This window comes from Otolemur garnettii, unplaced genomic scaffold, assembly GCF_000181295.1.
Source record: "Otolemur garnettii isolate 467f Iridium unplaced genomic scaffold, OtoGar3 scaffold00087, whole genome shotgun sequence".
NCBI classification, from domain to species: Eukaryota; Metazoa; Chordata; class Mammalia; order Primates; family Galagidae; genus Otolemur; species Otolemur garnettii.
In genome coordinates this window covers 7,225,639-7,240,395 of record NW_003852482.1, presented here as the reverse complement: position 1 = coordinate 7,240,395, position 14,757 = coordinate 7,225,639, and the positions used below count along the sequence as shown (strand labels likewise).

At 48.0% G+C, this 14,757-nt stretch overlaps 1 protein-coding gene across 1 annotated transcript in view; it reads left to right on the top strand.

The window, feature by feature from the left end:
• GPR107 (G protein-coupled receptor 107) overlaps window positions 1-14,550 on the top strand; it is an 83,659-nt gene extending 69,109 nt beyond the window's left edge. Inside the window, exons 15-18 of the mRNA XM_003794899.3 lie at window positions 1,202-1,251; window positions 3,052-3,135; window positions 3,899-4,020; window positions 11,194-14,550. Coding sequence (XP_003794947.1) covers window positions 1,202-1,251; window positions 3,052-3,135; window positions 3,899-4,020; window positions 11,194-11,290 — 353 coding nt within the window. The 3' untranslated portion in view covers window positions 11,291-14,550. The remainder of the gene's footprint in view (window positions 1-1,201; window positions 1,252-3,051; window positions 3,136-3,898; window positions 4,021-11,193) is intronic.
• The last annotated feature ends 207 nt before the right edge of the window (window positions 14,551-14,757 follow it).

Genomic DNA, 14,757 nt, shown 5'->3' with positions numbered 1-14,757 from the left:
CACCTTAGGTGTATGTGGCTGGCGCCTTAGCTGCCTGAGCTACAGGCGCCGAGCCCTATTTTTTTCTTTTCTTTTCTTTTCTTTTTTTTTTTTGGTAGAGAATCGAGTTCTTTCTCTTGCTCAGGCTAGTCTCAAACTCCCGAACTCAAATAGTCTTCCTGCCTCAGCCTCCCAAAGTGTTAAGATTACAGGCATGAGCCAGTGGGGCCAGTCTATGTGGTTATATTCTATCCTCCCAACCATGAGAGTCAGAATTGCCCTGAAAGACTTTCGGAACAATTCTTAGTGCATTCCGTTTCTCAGAGGAGGTTTTTGCAGATACTGTTAGTTGATAATCATCTTAAAGATAATTTAGGATTCCGGGAATTTCTTTTGGAATCCTAAGTCTGAGTGCCCCCCACTAATCATGAGCCAGAGGGGGAGGAAGAGGAAATTGGAACCTTCACCACCCACAGTCCCGTTCTTAAACTGAGTCAGTAATTGAATGCTATTAAGCAAAATTAATTTGCCTCCTGCAGGAGGGTATGTGATGAATGAAAGGATTGCTGGTTGGGAGGGAGCCAGGCTGCCCTGTGGTCATCAATATTTCATAGTCTGAGGCAGTGCCGGGAAGTCAGCTGTCCTAGCAGGGGCTGACTTCAGGAGCTGACCTTGAGCAGTAGCAAGGTAGGACATAATCAGGGAGGTTGTATTAAAAGGGCTCCTTACAAGTCACTTACTGGAAATTGAAGTGAAGTTTGCAAAATATACCTACAGGTTCACTGAGTTTATACCCTCAGCTGTTGAGAGGCTCTCCCAGATGGTGCTCTCAGACCGACACGAAACCCATCCTAGTGAGGCCATGGTTCTATGCCTGCTGTTCAGGGCCGAACTATTTATTGCTGGCTCTGGGAGGGGAGAAGGTTCTGATCTATAGCATCTGCTAATTCCTGTGATGAAAATATGCTCCCCAGTGGCTTGGTTCAAGCTGCTGACCCCGAGCAGGAGTCACCAGTATAAGCCAGCTCCAACTCACCACTGGCCCAGCAACTCCCTGCTCCTCCTGGTGACAGGAGATCCTGCCCAGTTACTGGATGTGCATCTGGGTGATACTCACCTGCGTTAGACCTGGCCACCTGACCAAGAAGGTACCTGAATGGGACTTGCTTTCAAAAATGAGAAAAGTTAATGAGCCTTTTGTTTTGTTCTGTCTTTTTTCTAGCTGCTATTAACTTAGCAAAACTGAAGCTTTTCAGACATTATTACGTCTTGGTGAGTAAAAAAAAAGAACTACTAAATCTGTAAATAAGGTTAATTCAAGAAGTAGAGCAAATGAACTTCCAAAGTGTTGGTAAAAACACAAGGGGTGCTAACTGGTGCTGTGTGGGTTTCATTTTATAAAATTAAGCCATGTCTCATAAGACAGGAAATTAAATATCTGGATTACTTCTTTCTAATTTTAAATTTGGCTTTAAATACTTTAAAAAGTGATACAAGCTTGATATAAGAAAAAAGATGCAGAGATTATGGAAGCACAGCAGAAGCCTATATGATGTGTGAGACAGGTCTCCCTCTGGCCCCTCTCCGCTCTCCCCTACCCTGTGAGGGGGTTACTGGGAACGAGTGAGTGGGCATTCTTCCAGCTTTTTTCTTAGGCATATCCATACTTAGCTGCCCATTTGACTTGCTGTTCTTATTCATATAGAAAAATGGGATCACATCGTCATACTCTTCAGCCTTTTTTTTTAATTTAAAAAATTAATGGAGTATCTTTCTCTACAGAAAACTAGTTTCATGTTATGACAGTAATATTTGCCTTAAGAACAGAAAAATTGAGACAGTTTTTGTAAAACCTAGAAACAGGGCTGTGGTGACATGAAAAGTCCCGTGAGCATAGTGCCAAAGATAGCACCTGCTATAGGTCACTAGGGTCACAATTCTGAGAATATGGAAGGGATGGATCTTGCACAGTTAGTTTGCTTCCTGACTCTTATGAGAAGGTTTCCAAGTCTGTGGCATTGACTGTCACTTGGGATAGTTCTTTTGCCTGAGCCAACATTAGAGGCGTTAGCAGTGGAGAAGAAGAGGCAAGCGACCCACTCAGGTTTGTCTCTTTGTTTTTTCCATAGTTTTTGTGACAGGCATAGGCATCGTCACAGAGTCTCTCTTGATGATGTGGGGACAGTGATGAGTGGGCCTCAACAGCCAGGCCTGGATAGTGGGTGTTCATGCCTGAGACCCAAGTAGGCCTGGCCTGGCCTGCAAACTGGCCACTTGGGCTTAGTCCCTGGGAGTAGCCCGTGCTCTAGTGGCCAGAATGTTGAGTTCTTGTCCCAGTGAGGAGAAACAAAGGCCAGATAGTGTTTGTACCTTTTTCCTTGAACATTTATAGCATATGCTAGAGAAGAGACTGGGAAGTCAGTGTTTTTTGTTGTCGTTGTTGTTGTTTTGCCTTTTTTTTTAGAGGCAGAGTCTCATTTTGTCACCCTTGGTAGAGTGCTGTGGTACCACAGCTCACAGCAACCTCTGACTCCTGGGCTTAGGCGATTCTCTTGCCTCAGCCTCCCAAGCAGCTGGGACTACAGGCACCTGCAACAATGCCTGGGTGTGTTTTTGTTGCAGTTTGGCCAGGGCCAGGTTTGAACCTGCCACCCTCGGAATATGGGGCTGGCGCCCTACCCACTGAGCCACAGGCGCTGCCCTGGCAGTCAGTGTTTTCCTCTGTGTTTCTCCTTTGCTGTTATTACTGTAATTATTTTCAGAGCCCTTTGGAGAATGAAATCAAAGGGTATAAGATGAGGAAAGGTTTAACAACAGCCATACTAAAGTGTCCTGTCCTCCCGTGGGTGTGGCCCTTAACCACTGACTTGGTCATCTAGAGACAGTGAAGAATCCTTTCAAGCTGACTGGCTGAGCAGTCCCCCCTCACTGCTGCATTCACTGACTAGCGCTGCAAGTGCTAAATGCTGTTCTTTGGGCGATCTGTCTTCTGTCTCATAGTTAATTTTGTAAAAGCAAATGTGGTGCCCTAATATTTATATTGATTTTATTTCCCGTTTCTTCTTCATATAGATTGTGTGTTACATATACTTCACCAGGATCATTGCATTTCTCCTCAAATTCGCTGTTCCATTCCAGTGGAAGTGGCTCTACCAGGTATGCTGTTCACAGGGAACAGTGCTGGACAATTTATGTCTGAGCGTAAAGTCTGGGGGTGTAACTTACTGTTGTTACTACATATTAAATTTATCTGGAAATAACTAGTAAGACTTCTCTCTTCTGGTCTACAATAAGATTTTCTGTTTGTCCATGAAGACTGCTGGATTATGTGAGAAATCTGAAAATAATTACATTGTTGATTTTAGTTTGCAATCTTAAAAGTCTTTGAAGAGAAAAGCCTTAGAGAGAGACGATATTTGCCCTATATAATTAGAATTTAGATGAGACTTAGTCTTTTCCTTCAGTTATAAGGCTTAGAATAGTTTAGAATCCAGGCTCTTCTTTGCTGATTATCTTTATTTCAGTAATAAAATATCTTTACAATATATTAGAACTAATTTTGCTACTAAAGTAAGCCACTACTTGCATATTTAGAGACTTTTTTCTTGAAGAACTCTCTTGGTGCTTTAGGCGCTATAGGAAAATGTGGGCATATCATGAACTTTTAAAAGCTACCGATGAAGACTGGTTAAAGCAGGGAAAAGCACAGACCCTGAGATGTCCACGCTGACCAGGAGGCTCCTGGCTTAGGCTTCAGCACGTCTGAGGAGAACGCTATCTAGTTGTGACCTCTGACCCCTGAGTGAGAGTTCAAGGGGTGGGTTGTGTATGTGGGGTGTATTTGTTTGCATAGTTCCACTGATTTCTGAAGAACATCATTGCTAATCTCTTTCTTTTGGGGTGTTTTTTAAACTTGCAGCTCCTGGACGAAATGGCAACGCTGGTATTCTTTGTTCTAACCGGGTATAAATTCCGTCCAGCTTCAGACAACCCTTACCTACAACTTTCTCAGGAAGATGATGACTTGGAAATGGAATCTGTGTAAGAAAGCCCTTTTCTTCCCCTTCTTCCTCTGCCCAGCCCCGCTACCTCATTGAAAGGCAATGCAGTGTGGCTTGGGCCGGCTGCTCTCAGCATCCACTTGTCCCAGAGGTGCTCCTTCTGGTTTTTACCAGAAGGAAGTGGACACTCAAGCCCTAGGATTTCATATTTAGTTTGAAGTACAGTATCTGCCAAGCCCTACTCAGTCTTGTCAAGGAAAATACAGAACTTGCTGTCCTGCTAAGTGCCAGTGGAGCCTGCTTCTTGTATCTCAGTGGGAAGAGTTTGGGAATATACTTGGCCAGCTGAAAACTGCTGAGAGCAGGCCACCCCACTTCCTGTCAGGCCTCATTATCAGGAGCTTGTCTCTGAAACTGTAATCTTTTGAGTCATCTATAAGTTTGCTAATGACCCTCAAATATCCTTTGTCATCAGATAACTAAGTGGCTTTTCGCAGGTAGTACAATGACTTTATCCTATAGCTGAGCACTAATATGGGCTGTTCTGTGTAAAGGTAAGTCCAGCACCTATTTTCTGGGAAAGGGCGATCATTTTCTAGAAATACGAATAGTGATTAAGTATGTTTGCTTGTTAACTCTGTAACATGATAAGTCAGGTGAGTTGTGCCTGGTGATTAGCTTAAGGCTGAGTTTTCCCTTTGTGTTCCTCTGGTATGGCGGGCTCTGCCCCCAGCAGTGGCAGCCTTTTCATTTTTCTCAGTTCAGAGGCTGAGATTTTGCCCATGCTGGGCTCTGCTTGTTGTCCGGCAGCATGGGGCAACTCTGTGCTCAGCCCCACCACTGGAACATAAACAGAAGGCAGGGCTTGCTGCTGGTGGGCCCCAAACAGCATCTCCTGTGCAGGGGAGAGAGCAGAGGACCGTCAGATGTGCCTTTTCTAAAGTAACAAGTCTGAGCAAGTGGCTGCTGGTTGAAGACATACCGATGAGGGTCAGTCTGGTCGGCAGCAGCATCAGTGAGTAAGGGGACATGCTTCCCCAGCCCCTGCGGGGAGCCCTGTGGCTCACTTGCTCCCTTGTAGGGTTATGCAGTTTCTCAAGAAGGCAGCTGAATGGTGCAGGCTCAAGGCTCCTCTGCTTTTCTGAACTGTCCCCTACATCCTTTCCCTCGGCCATTGCCTGAATGCAGTATCTTATCTCATGGCAAAACTTGTTTAAAATTTTGCTTTGATGTTGTTTCTCTCTGACAGTATCCAGTGACTGTGGGAGCCATTTTAGCAGGAGGCCTTTGTGTGTTAAAACCAGGGGCGTAGCAGGGAGGGAGTTGATGCACAGTCCGCCAGCCTGGCAGGAGCTAGAGAGCAGGACCAAGTCAAGCTTGGCCTCTCCTCTGTGACACAGGAAGGGCGCTTGGTGATGGTGAGTGTCTTTCTATGGCTTAGCGTGAAAAGAGCTCTCCAGTGACAGAAAGGCTGCAGGGACAGTCTGGTGGAAGGAGGCTTTGTGTAGGGCTGTGGTGTGTCCAGTGAGTACAAACTAGGTGCAGCCTGTGAAGCAGAAGTCACTAAGGAATGGGCTGAGTCGAGGTGCTATTACAGCAGCAAGGGAATCATTCTGGGGAAGTTCTTCTGAAATTTCTCTTTGGCTACTGTTAGGAATGTCCTGTGGATGTGTGAGATGTGACAAGCAGAACAAACCTGAGATGGAGGCGCAGCCGTCAGCCTGCCATCCCTGCTAACCCACCAGTGAGCTAGCACAGAGGCTAATTACAGCTTCTCTGGTCCGCACAGCGCCCGGGGCTGTCATCTCCCTTTTCTGCTTGGAAGTGCTGTTCCTGGATGGCACCTCTTCAGTCCTCCCAGAATAACCTGAGCCAGAGGCAAGCAGAGCCCTTGCCTCTGTTTTCTAGAAGGTCATCAGCTGTCTGTCAAGTGTCATCACATTGGGAGGTGTTTCCTGAAAGGGGAACCAGGTCTGATCCCTGCCACAGAACAAAGCACCTCTTTATGGGACATAACACTTCTTATGTCTTCCACCCTCCTGTTTCCTTCAATATACCCCCTCCCCCAGGCAAATCCACACTCTTTCTAATGAGTCTGAGCCAGTGGGAGGACATGAACTCTGACCTGGCCCTACTGACTAAGATTCTGGCAGTTTCTTTTGCATCTGTTGTCACCTTTATCTGAACCTGAGCAGAGAGACTGCAGTATGTTTGGGAAGTGGGTATTTTTTTTTTTTTTTAGATCGTAACTGCGTACATTACTGCATTTATGGGGGGTACAATGTGCTGATTTTATATACAATTTGGAATGCTTACATCAAACTGGTTAACACATAGCATTCACCTCACTTACTTAATTGTTGCGTTAAGACATTTATACTCAATATATTTGACTCAGTATACCCTTGCAATTTGCACAGTAGGTAAGGTCCCACCAATTACCCTCACTCCACCTGGCCACCGTCCTCCCCTCCCCTCCCCCTGGAAGTGAGTCTTGGCAGCTGCCTCCTGGATTGAGTCGTGTCCTCACCCCCTGGAGAGACCACTTCCACCAGCCCAGCCTGTATGCAGGCCACGTGGCTGCCATCTGTACCAGCCTGACCTAGCTTCTCCCTCTCAGCATTGGAATGAGGGTGCAGTCAGAAGGAATAGTAACTTCCTGTCCCCTTCTCCCGTTTCTTTGACTGTCTCTCTTTACGCCTTCCAATTTTGGCGACAGAATTTGTTGTTAAAATAATCAGCAAGGTGGCTCGGCGCCTATAGCTCAACCGGCTAAGGCGCCAGCCACGTACACCTAAGGTGATGGGTTCGAATCCCCAGCCCAGACCCACCAAACAACAATGACGGCTGCAACCAAAAAATAGCCAGGCGTTGTGGCGGGTGCCTGTGGTCGCAGCTACTTGGGAGGCGGAGGCAGGAGACTCGCTTGAGCCCAGGAGTTGGAGGTTGCTGTGAGCTGTAATGCCAGGGCACTCTATCCAGGGGGACAGCTTGAGGCTCTGTCTCAAAAAAAAAAAAAAAAAAAAAAAAAATCAGCAAGGTAAAAAGTATTACATGCAATTTTAATTACCAGATTTGGTAGCTGCCTTGTATGCTGTGCATTCCCCCTACCCAATGGTCAGAATCACTTCTGTTATCCTGAGCAGTGAGAGTGGGAAGAAATATTTGCTGTGGGTTCCCAGGCCAGGAGGTTGTCTTCCCTGGGGTTCTCATTCCAGGACCGTGTCCTAAAGGTTGCTGTCAGCCATTACTGCTACTTGTGTGTTTTCAAGTAGGTGGGAGCACAAGTGGAAGAGGGCACTAGAAACTAAGAATTCCCTCTTAACCAGGCCTCTCCATGTTTTAAGTCTAGGAAACAGTTTTTAGTTATTGAAGCAGAAGCATCCATCGGCCACATCTGATGACTGCAATCTGGTGTTGCAGAAGGAGTCTGTGTCTTGTTCAGCATTTTTACTCGCAAGCACAGACTCTGGGGCTTTGTGAGCAAAGGGTGGTGGTACAAGGATGGACTGTCACCCTTTAGATGTAGAAAGAAAGCAGGAGGTGGCCCTTCCCTGCCCCCTCCACAGACTCACCCAGGCTGGGCTCACAAGGCACAGGGACTGCCTCTGCTTGGCATGACACTGAGGTCCCTTGCCTCTGGCTGGCTCAGGAGCTGCTGGCCCTTGAGGCAGGTGCCTTCCTGAAGTCAGCAGTGGCTCAAAGAACTGCTTACCTGAGCAACCCCAGAGCAAGTAGATAGCTTCTGCTGGAAGCAGGCAGTGGGTTTGGCAGGTAGAATGGCCAGCCTGTCTGCGTGCGCTGAGTCTGCTTGCATGTGGCTGTGAGCTGCAACATCGGCCCTCCAGAGTGAGGACTGTGGCTGAGTGTTGCCATGCTGTGATGGAGGTGTGCCGTAGGGTGAGAGGAAGGAGCACAGAGCGAGTAGGAAGGGCAGGCCTCCCATGATCTGCAGAGTTGAGTTCACTGTGCACGTCACCATGCTCACCGCTTATCTTGAGCTCTGTAGCGCCTAGCGCCTTCCTGCGCTGCCCCCACAGGGCGTGGAGACTGTTACCTGTGGTGCAGCTTGCTGGGCAGCTGTTGGCTCTTTAGCTGTGTGTTCCTGTGTTTGTACCAAAACTGGAACACCAGGGGGCTGCCTATGAAGTTGCTAAAGCCCTGCCTCCACGTGTCCTTCTGGGGTGGGGGGACTTTAGGGCGTTTGTCTGACCCAGTCTTCTCACTGCTGCAGCATCTGGACTGCAGGGAGGATATCTGGAGCCAGGGCTGCAGGGGCTGGCCAGGCTCACCAGCAGCACTGGGGCCCCAGGTGGCCTTTGAACTCCTCAGATTTGCTGGGGGAATGGGATACAGTCCCCTCCCCACCCCACATTCCCTCAGGTTTCTTCATCTCCTTAAGGTCACTTCAACTGTTCCCACACCTGCCCCACCTTTGGTGTCCTCCTGTGCTCCACATGCCTGTGCTCCCATTCTCCCTCCCCTCATTCCTGGTACTCACCCAAACCCAAGGTGCTCCCGACCATCTCCTTGCTGCCCACCCCCCAGCCCAAACCCACGTGCCCTTGTGAGCATTGGGTCTCTCTCTCTGCCTTTCATCGGCGTTCCCACAGGCCTTGATGCCACCACCATGTACCTCAGTGCCAGCAGCAGAAGAGAGCTGGTGACTGAAGCACCTCCCTCTTCCTTAGCTGGTGGGGGGAGTGACCACATCTCAAAGGCCTAACATCATGTCTGTCACCAGCCCCCCTTTCTATCTCAGAGCCCAGCTTCCATGATGGCTAGTTTCCTCACTTCTGACCTTCTCCCCTTCCTGTCTATTTTCCTGGGCTCCTAGAATCACTTGGAGAGTGTTTTTAAAATGTAGGTTTCCAGGGTGGCACCTGTGGCTCAAAGGAGTAAGGCACTGGCCCCATATGCTGGAGGTGGCAGGTTCAAACCCAGTCTTGGTCAAAAACTGCAAAAAAAAAAAAAAAATAGGTTTCCTGGCCACTTCCCTGGAGACTCAGATTCTCAGAGCCTGGGGCTTGGGCATCTGTGTTTTTAAACTCCTCAGGGCGCTATCTCTGAGAACCCCTGGAATGAGAATCAAGTTCATCCTCTGGACAAGGCTGCCGGAGCCCTGCATGCCAAGCCTGCCCTTGACTCTGTTCCTACTGCTTTCCTCACGGAGGCTGGAGATACTCCTGCAGCTCTGTGGCGCTCCACAACTGCGCAGGGGAATGTGGTGCTGTTTCCCTCCACGCCTCTTGCCTGCTGTATTTCTTCTTTCAGAAACCGCCCGCCCCCTACATTTCTGCCCAGCTCTTCCTCAGCTTTCATTACAGTCCTGAGGCAGGGGGGCTTCTTCCCAGCAGGTGTGTGTCGTAAATGGCTCTGCATTGTGGCCCTGGAATAGGCTGTTACTCCCTAAGAGCAACAATTCCCTTTTTTCTCCTCTGTGACCTCGCACCAGGCCAGTCTTGAAAGAGTAGAAGTTATTCTCACTTGGTTCACCACTTGGCAAGAAACATTTTCTTAAGGAGAGAAAGGTGCAAAATGTGTTTGCCAAGCAGGCCGTCAGTGCTACTGGCCTGGGTCGCAGTAGGTGTGCTTTCCTGTCAGTGTCAATGTGTGCTGAGTGCCTGTCCTTTACTAACAACGAGCAGTGACTAAAGGATAGCTGTGTTATTACCGGGAGGGTTTCTGGAAGATGTGGACAAGCAGGGGGCTGCTGGTCCTCTGGCCCGGGCAGAGAAGGCTTCTTCAGGCAGCCCTGTGTGCACGTCCTCCTGGGAAAAGCATCATCCCTGCCTAGGGAGGTCAGGTAGGAAATGATGCTGGTGCCCAGTTGAGGTGTTTCCCTTTGTCTAGGGGGATATTTTACACTTGGTAGCATCTGTGGAAACCTCAGCTTCCACAAGAACCATGTTCTGGCCACATATCTTGTGCCAACGTTGCCAAGTTGAGAAGGTCTTGTTTGAGAAAGGTCCCGACTCTAGGGAGGGCTGGTGGCTTCAAGCTTGGGCACAGCTGCAATGTGGTGGCAGGAACAGCAGAACGAAGTAAAGTTTTCTCCCTTAACGCCCAAAAGCGTTTTCTGTGAGGTCCAGCCCGATGCACACCAGATAATTGAGTTGATTGTGGAATTTATTTTACTGATAAGGAAATTTCTGTTGGTTCACAGTGGGGGAACATAAGTGCCTCATTGTCTCTGATTGCTGGGCCAAGTGGGTTTTGATGCTCCATATCTCTGCCTGGTTTCTCCTGCTGCTCACAGAGCCACTCAGTTCCTTCGTAGATGCAAAGCACCTTAAAATCTTCCCGGCTCATGGTGCCTGTGGCTCAAAGGGGTAGGGCGCCGGTCCCATATGCCGGAGGTGGCAGGTTCAAACCCAGCCCCAGCCAAAAACTACAAAAAAAAAAAAAAAATCAAGAAAATCTTCCCAGCTCACCTTTGTGAGGCAGGAGATTATCTTTTCATAGACTGTGCCCTCTCTGGAGGTGTCTTGATTCATCTCATGGAAGCGGCTGCCTCACTAGCTCCTTGCACCTTGTGAGGCCAGTATTCTTCCATTTTCAGTTCTCATGTTCAGCGACCAGTACCTTGGTGCCTCCTCAGTGCCAAGCACTGGCAGGCAGAACAGGAGCTCAGAGTGGATGCAGATACCACACACTGGCAGCCGACGACCAGGCCTCAGCCTTGCAGAAACCAGGGCCTGGATTTGCAGAAAACTGTTAGTCCTCTTTCTGTAGTGGTCAAAGAATCCTTGGGCCCGGAAGATTCTTCTGAGCTGTGATTCTGTCCCATGACTCAGAAGTGATCCCCTGTGCCTGGTTATTATAAATGTGCGGCTAATTAGCTTTTTCCCCAAATGTTAATTATGGCACAGATATCAATCCCGTAACCCTAACCACTGCATATGTCTGCAACATAAAAGTTCTGGAGGTCATGGCAAAAAGAAAGAGGTTAGTCATAGTTGTAATAATGACAGCTGCTGTTTATTGATTAGATACTTTGAAGAATCTTTTTTTTTCCTTATGATGGTTCTAGAATGTGAAATTTATTATACTTAAGCACAGAGAAGTCAAATGACTTGGCCGAGGTTACACAGCTCCTAACAAGAGTAGGCCAGGATTCTAGATCCAGCACCCATAACTCCTTCTACCCACTGTGCTGTGATGGCCTTTTACTATAAGACTTTCCTGATTGTTTTCTTCTTTCCTTGTTCAGAGTGACGACGTCAGGAGTGATGGAGAATATGAAAAAAGTCAAGAAGGTGACCAATGGCTCTGTGGAGCCCCAGGGCGACTGGGAAGGCACAGTGTGATAGAGTTGACATTGAGGCCGGCACTGTCAAAGAAGACGTTTAATTTATTGATTGTCCCATTGGTGAGCAAGAGCATTTCCTGACAGTGAACTATTGGCACCTCCTAGCAGTGACACAGAGCACGTGGCTAGGAGCAAAGTGCCACAGAAACCTGATTTTGTACTCTTTTAATGGAAGCTGCAGCTGAGGCTGGTGATGGGCAGCTAGAATTCTCCTTCAGGAAGAAGTGGTAGGGAGAGGTAGAGAGATAAGGGGGAGGAAGAGAAAAGAAAGAATTTGTTTTTCACGTAAACTCTTTTTTCAGGTGGGAGCTCTAGGGTATATGCAATTGTGACCCCACATGTGTGGCAGAGTAGAAGGAACACTGGTGGGAGGGAGGAGGGGTGGGAAGTGTGAGTCTGATGCCAGTCAAGGTACAGGAGTGCGGCTATGGGACATGGTCAGGTGTCTGCTGAGGGCACAAGACTTACAAAGAAGGGAAAGCAAGAGTGTCATTGCATCGTTGGGGGGGACAAAAGTAAATGAAATTAGGTTATTTTAGAAAGCAAAGTCAAAGTCAAATTTAATATGTAGCACCTGCCCCAGCATGCCTGGCCCTGAATGTTGCCCTAGACCTTTATTTCAGAGTTTGAAAGTGATCAGGATCTGACAGCTCTAGAGGTCCATTGGTCTGTCCAAAAGGGCTGTCATCCCAGGGTTGTAATGTCACAGTCAGGGTCGTTGGTCCTGGGACATAGCCCAGGGGCGGGAAATGGTCTTGATTGAGTATAGTCTGTTGCTTAGTGGATGGAAAGAAATGTATTTTTAAGCTTACAAAGCATTCTCCTGTAGGATTTTCCCACACACCTGGCTTCCCCGGCAGTCCAGGGCAGCATTGTCTCTTGTTTCCACCCCTCTCTTGTGGCTTGAATCTATTTTGTATGATCAGAATTTTGTGGAAAATGGGAAGGAATTTTCCTTAAGGAGCAGCTGGGGGCACAAAGGTAGTGTTTAAACAAACACTTAAGTACAAGCCGATCATCCTCATTAGAAATCTTTCCTATTGACCAAGCAGGACTTCTAAATCTGGGACTTAACACAGACTTGGTCCCTATATCCCAGGAGTATGCATATGAGGAAAATGAGTGTGATTAAACAGTGTTATACTCAGGGATTTGAAGAAAGTGAAATCTTTCATGGAAACTCAGTGAAGTTCCCTCCCAAACTTTCAGAGCTTGGGGATAAACACACATAGTTGCCTGAAGTGAACAGTACTACAGCTCAAAGATTAGTCATTTGAATAATGGGACAAGATTTGAAGGTCCTTTGTGATCTAGGGCTCACCAGAAGACCAAAACATGGCCCTGTCAGGAGTGCTGCTTGATGCTTGGGGGCCACGGGGTAGGGTTGCTTCCAGAATCTTGAGACACCCCTGCCTGGGCTTGTCAGTGAGCAGGTGCAAGGCCACCTGAGGGGGTGACTGTCACCTCTGGCTCAGAGGGCCAGTCAGAAACCATGGGATTTGGGGTCATACTCCTAATCGCAGATGTGGAACTCAAAAAGTCTCTGTTTTGTTTTCTTCCCTCTCCACATCCCTTCGTGAGTGGCCCGTGGGGAAGCAGGTGTTCTCACTGTGCACTTTTCTCAGCCCTCCGTGCTCTGCTTTTCTGGCTCACGTGGAGCAGTGGGCCTCTCCCAGGGCCCCAGATGCCTCTGAGCAGGGAATTTAGGGAAGCTTCATGTAACTTCCCATCTTCAGGAGAAGAAGGAGTCGCTTAAGGGAATTCTTTTTTAAAACTTCACTTGGAACTATGTGACAGGAGGAAGGACGGGAATACTTTTAACACTTTATGTTATGTACACTTCCTGTACATAAACACAGTAGGAGTGCAAAAGTGCGTCTTGTGTTACAACCACCCAAACCCTCAGAGGTGTTTCCTTCAGAAGATGCATTTGCTGTTTCTTCTACAAACAGATGTTGTTGACAAGGTGATAGACTCCTTGGCAGGAACAAAAGGTATGATGAAACCTTCCTATTAGACAGGGTCTCCGTGGAGGTGTCCTCATTTCACATGCTGGGTTTTTGAAACAAGGAAACCAGGGAGTAGAGGAGTAAGAGGCAGGGTGAGCATGTGTGGGGACAAGCACTGTCCAGCCCCCAGGCCAGACGGGCACCTTCCCAGTTGTGCCAACACATGGTCCCGAGCAGCACGTGGTCTCCAGATCCCACACACACCTCCAGGCCCATCCACAGAGTGCCCAAGAGGCCTCAGCTTTACAGTGCTGAACTTGGTGGAAGAACAGCACGCAGATAATCAGGTACTCTTTTACAAGTAAAGTCCGCAGCTTTTCTAATAAGCAGGTCAAAGGTTTGGAGTCAGGCTGATGATTAAGAAAAATCAAAACCCCAGCTCAGGATTAGGAAAACAGGTGGTGGTTCCAAGCTTTTAAAAAAATTATTTAAGCTTTCATCCTGTTCTGTAAATTTGTCTTCTCTTTCTCCATAGCACTTAATAGCTGTGACCCAGTGTTCAGTTGTCCTCAAGTAAAGATGGTCCTGAGGTCCTGATGGTCCAAGTAGTGTTACTAACTAGCAGGCCCCTCTTGCGAGTGGGCTGCTCTTCACCAGCCACTTGGGCTCAATGTCATGCAGAGTTTGAACAGTTAAGCCCTTGCAGTATTTCAGGGATTGGGCAAAAACACCGGGTGCACATCACAGAGCCATAGGTGGTATTTATAGCTCAGCTCGTGCTCCTGCTTGCGGTCCTGCCTGCACAGAAATCCATGTTTCCTTTGAGAAATCGGCAGACTAAAAGTGCTGCTGGCTGTGAGATGTACTGAAATGTGTGTATTTTGCTAGAAAATTATTTCTTGAACAAGAACAGCCATTGATCTCTTGATCCTGCCTATTAACACTGGCCATGGATTGATTAGCCTGTTTCTTAGACCCTCAGTGCTTTGAAATTTAAGTTATTTAAGATCTGTCAAGTTGAATATCATCCTGGTGACTTGGTGGTCCATTGTCTTGTAATGAGATGCTTGCTCCAGTGTTAAAGACGCAGCTGCAAGCAAAACCTGGGCCAGTTCCATTTTCTTTCAAGAAACCACTTTTATGTAAAAGATTCAGTTTTTTTGTCCCCCCCAGACATGTCCAGCCAGCCAAGGCAGCACACAGCCTCCTAAGTCCACTTCACGTGACTGCTGCGGCCAGATTTCCACTCCCAAATTATGATCTTATCAGGATCTCTTCTCTCTGTGTCCCACAGCCTTCTCTCTCTCAATCCTTCCTTCTTCCTTCCCCCCTCCTCTCTCTGTCATGGGCCCTCCTCCCTCCTCCCCCCTCCCCCCATTCTTCTCTTTCCGTGTCCCTCCCCCATACCTCTCTTTCTTTCTCCCCTTCCCACCCCTCTCTTTCCTTCCCCTCCCCTCCCCCATCCCTCTTAGTCCTTCCCCTCCCCTCCCCCATCCCTCTCTTTCCTTCCCCTCCC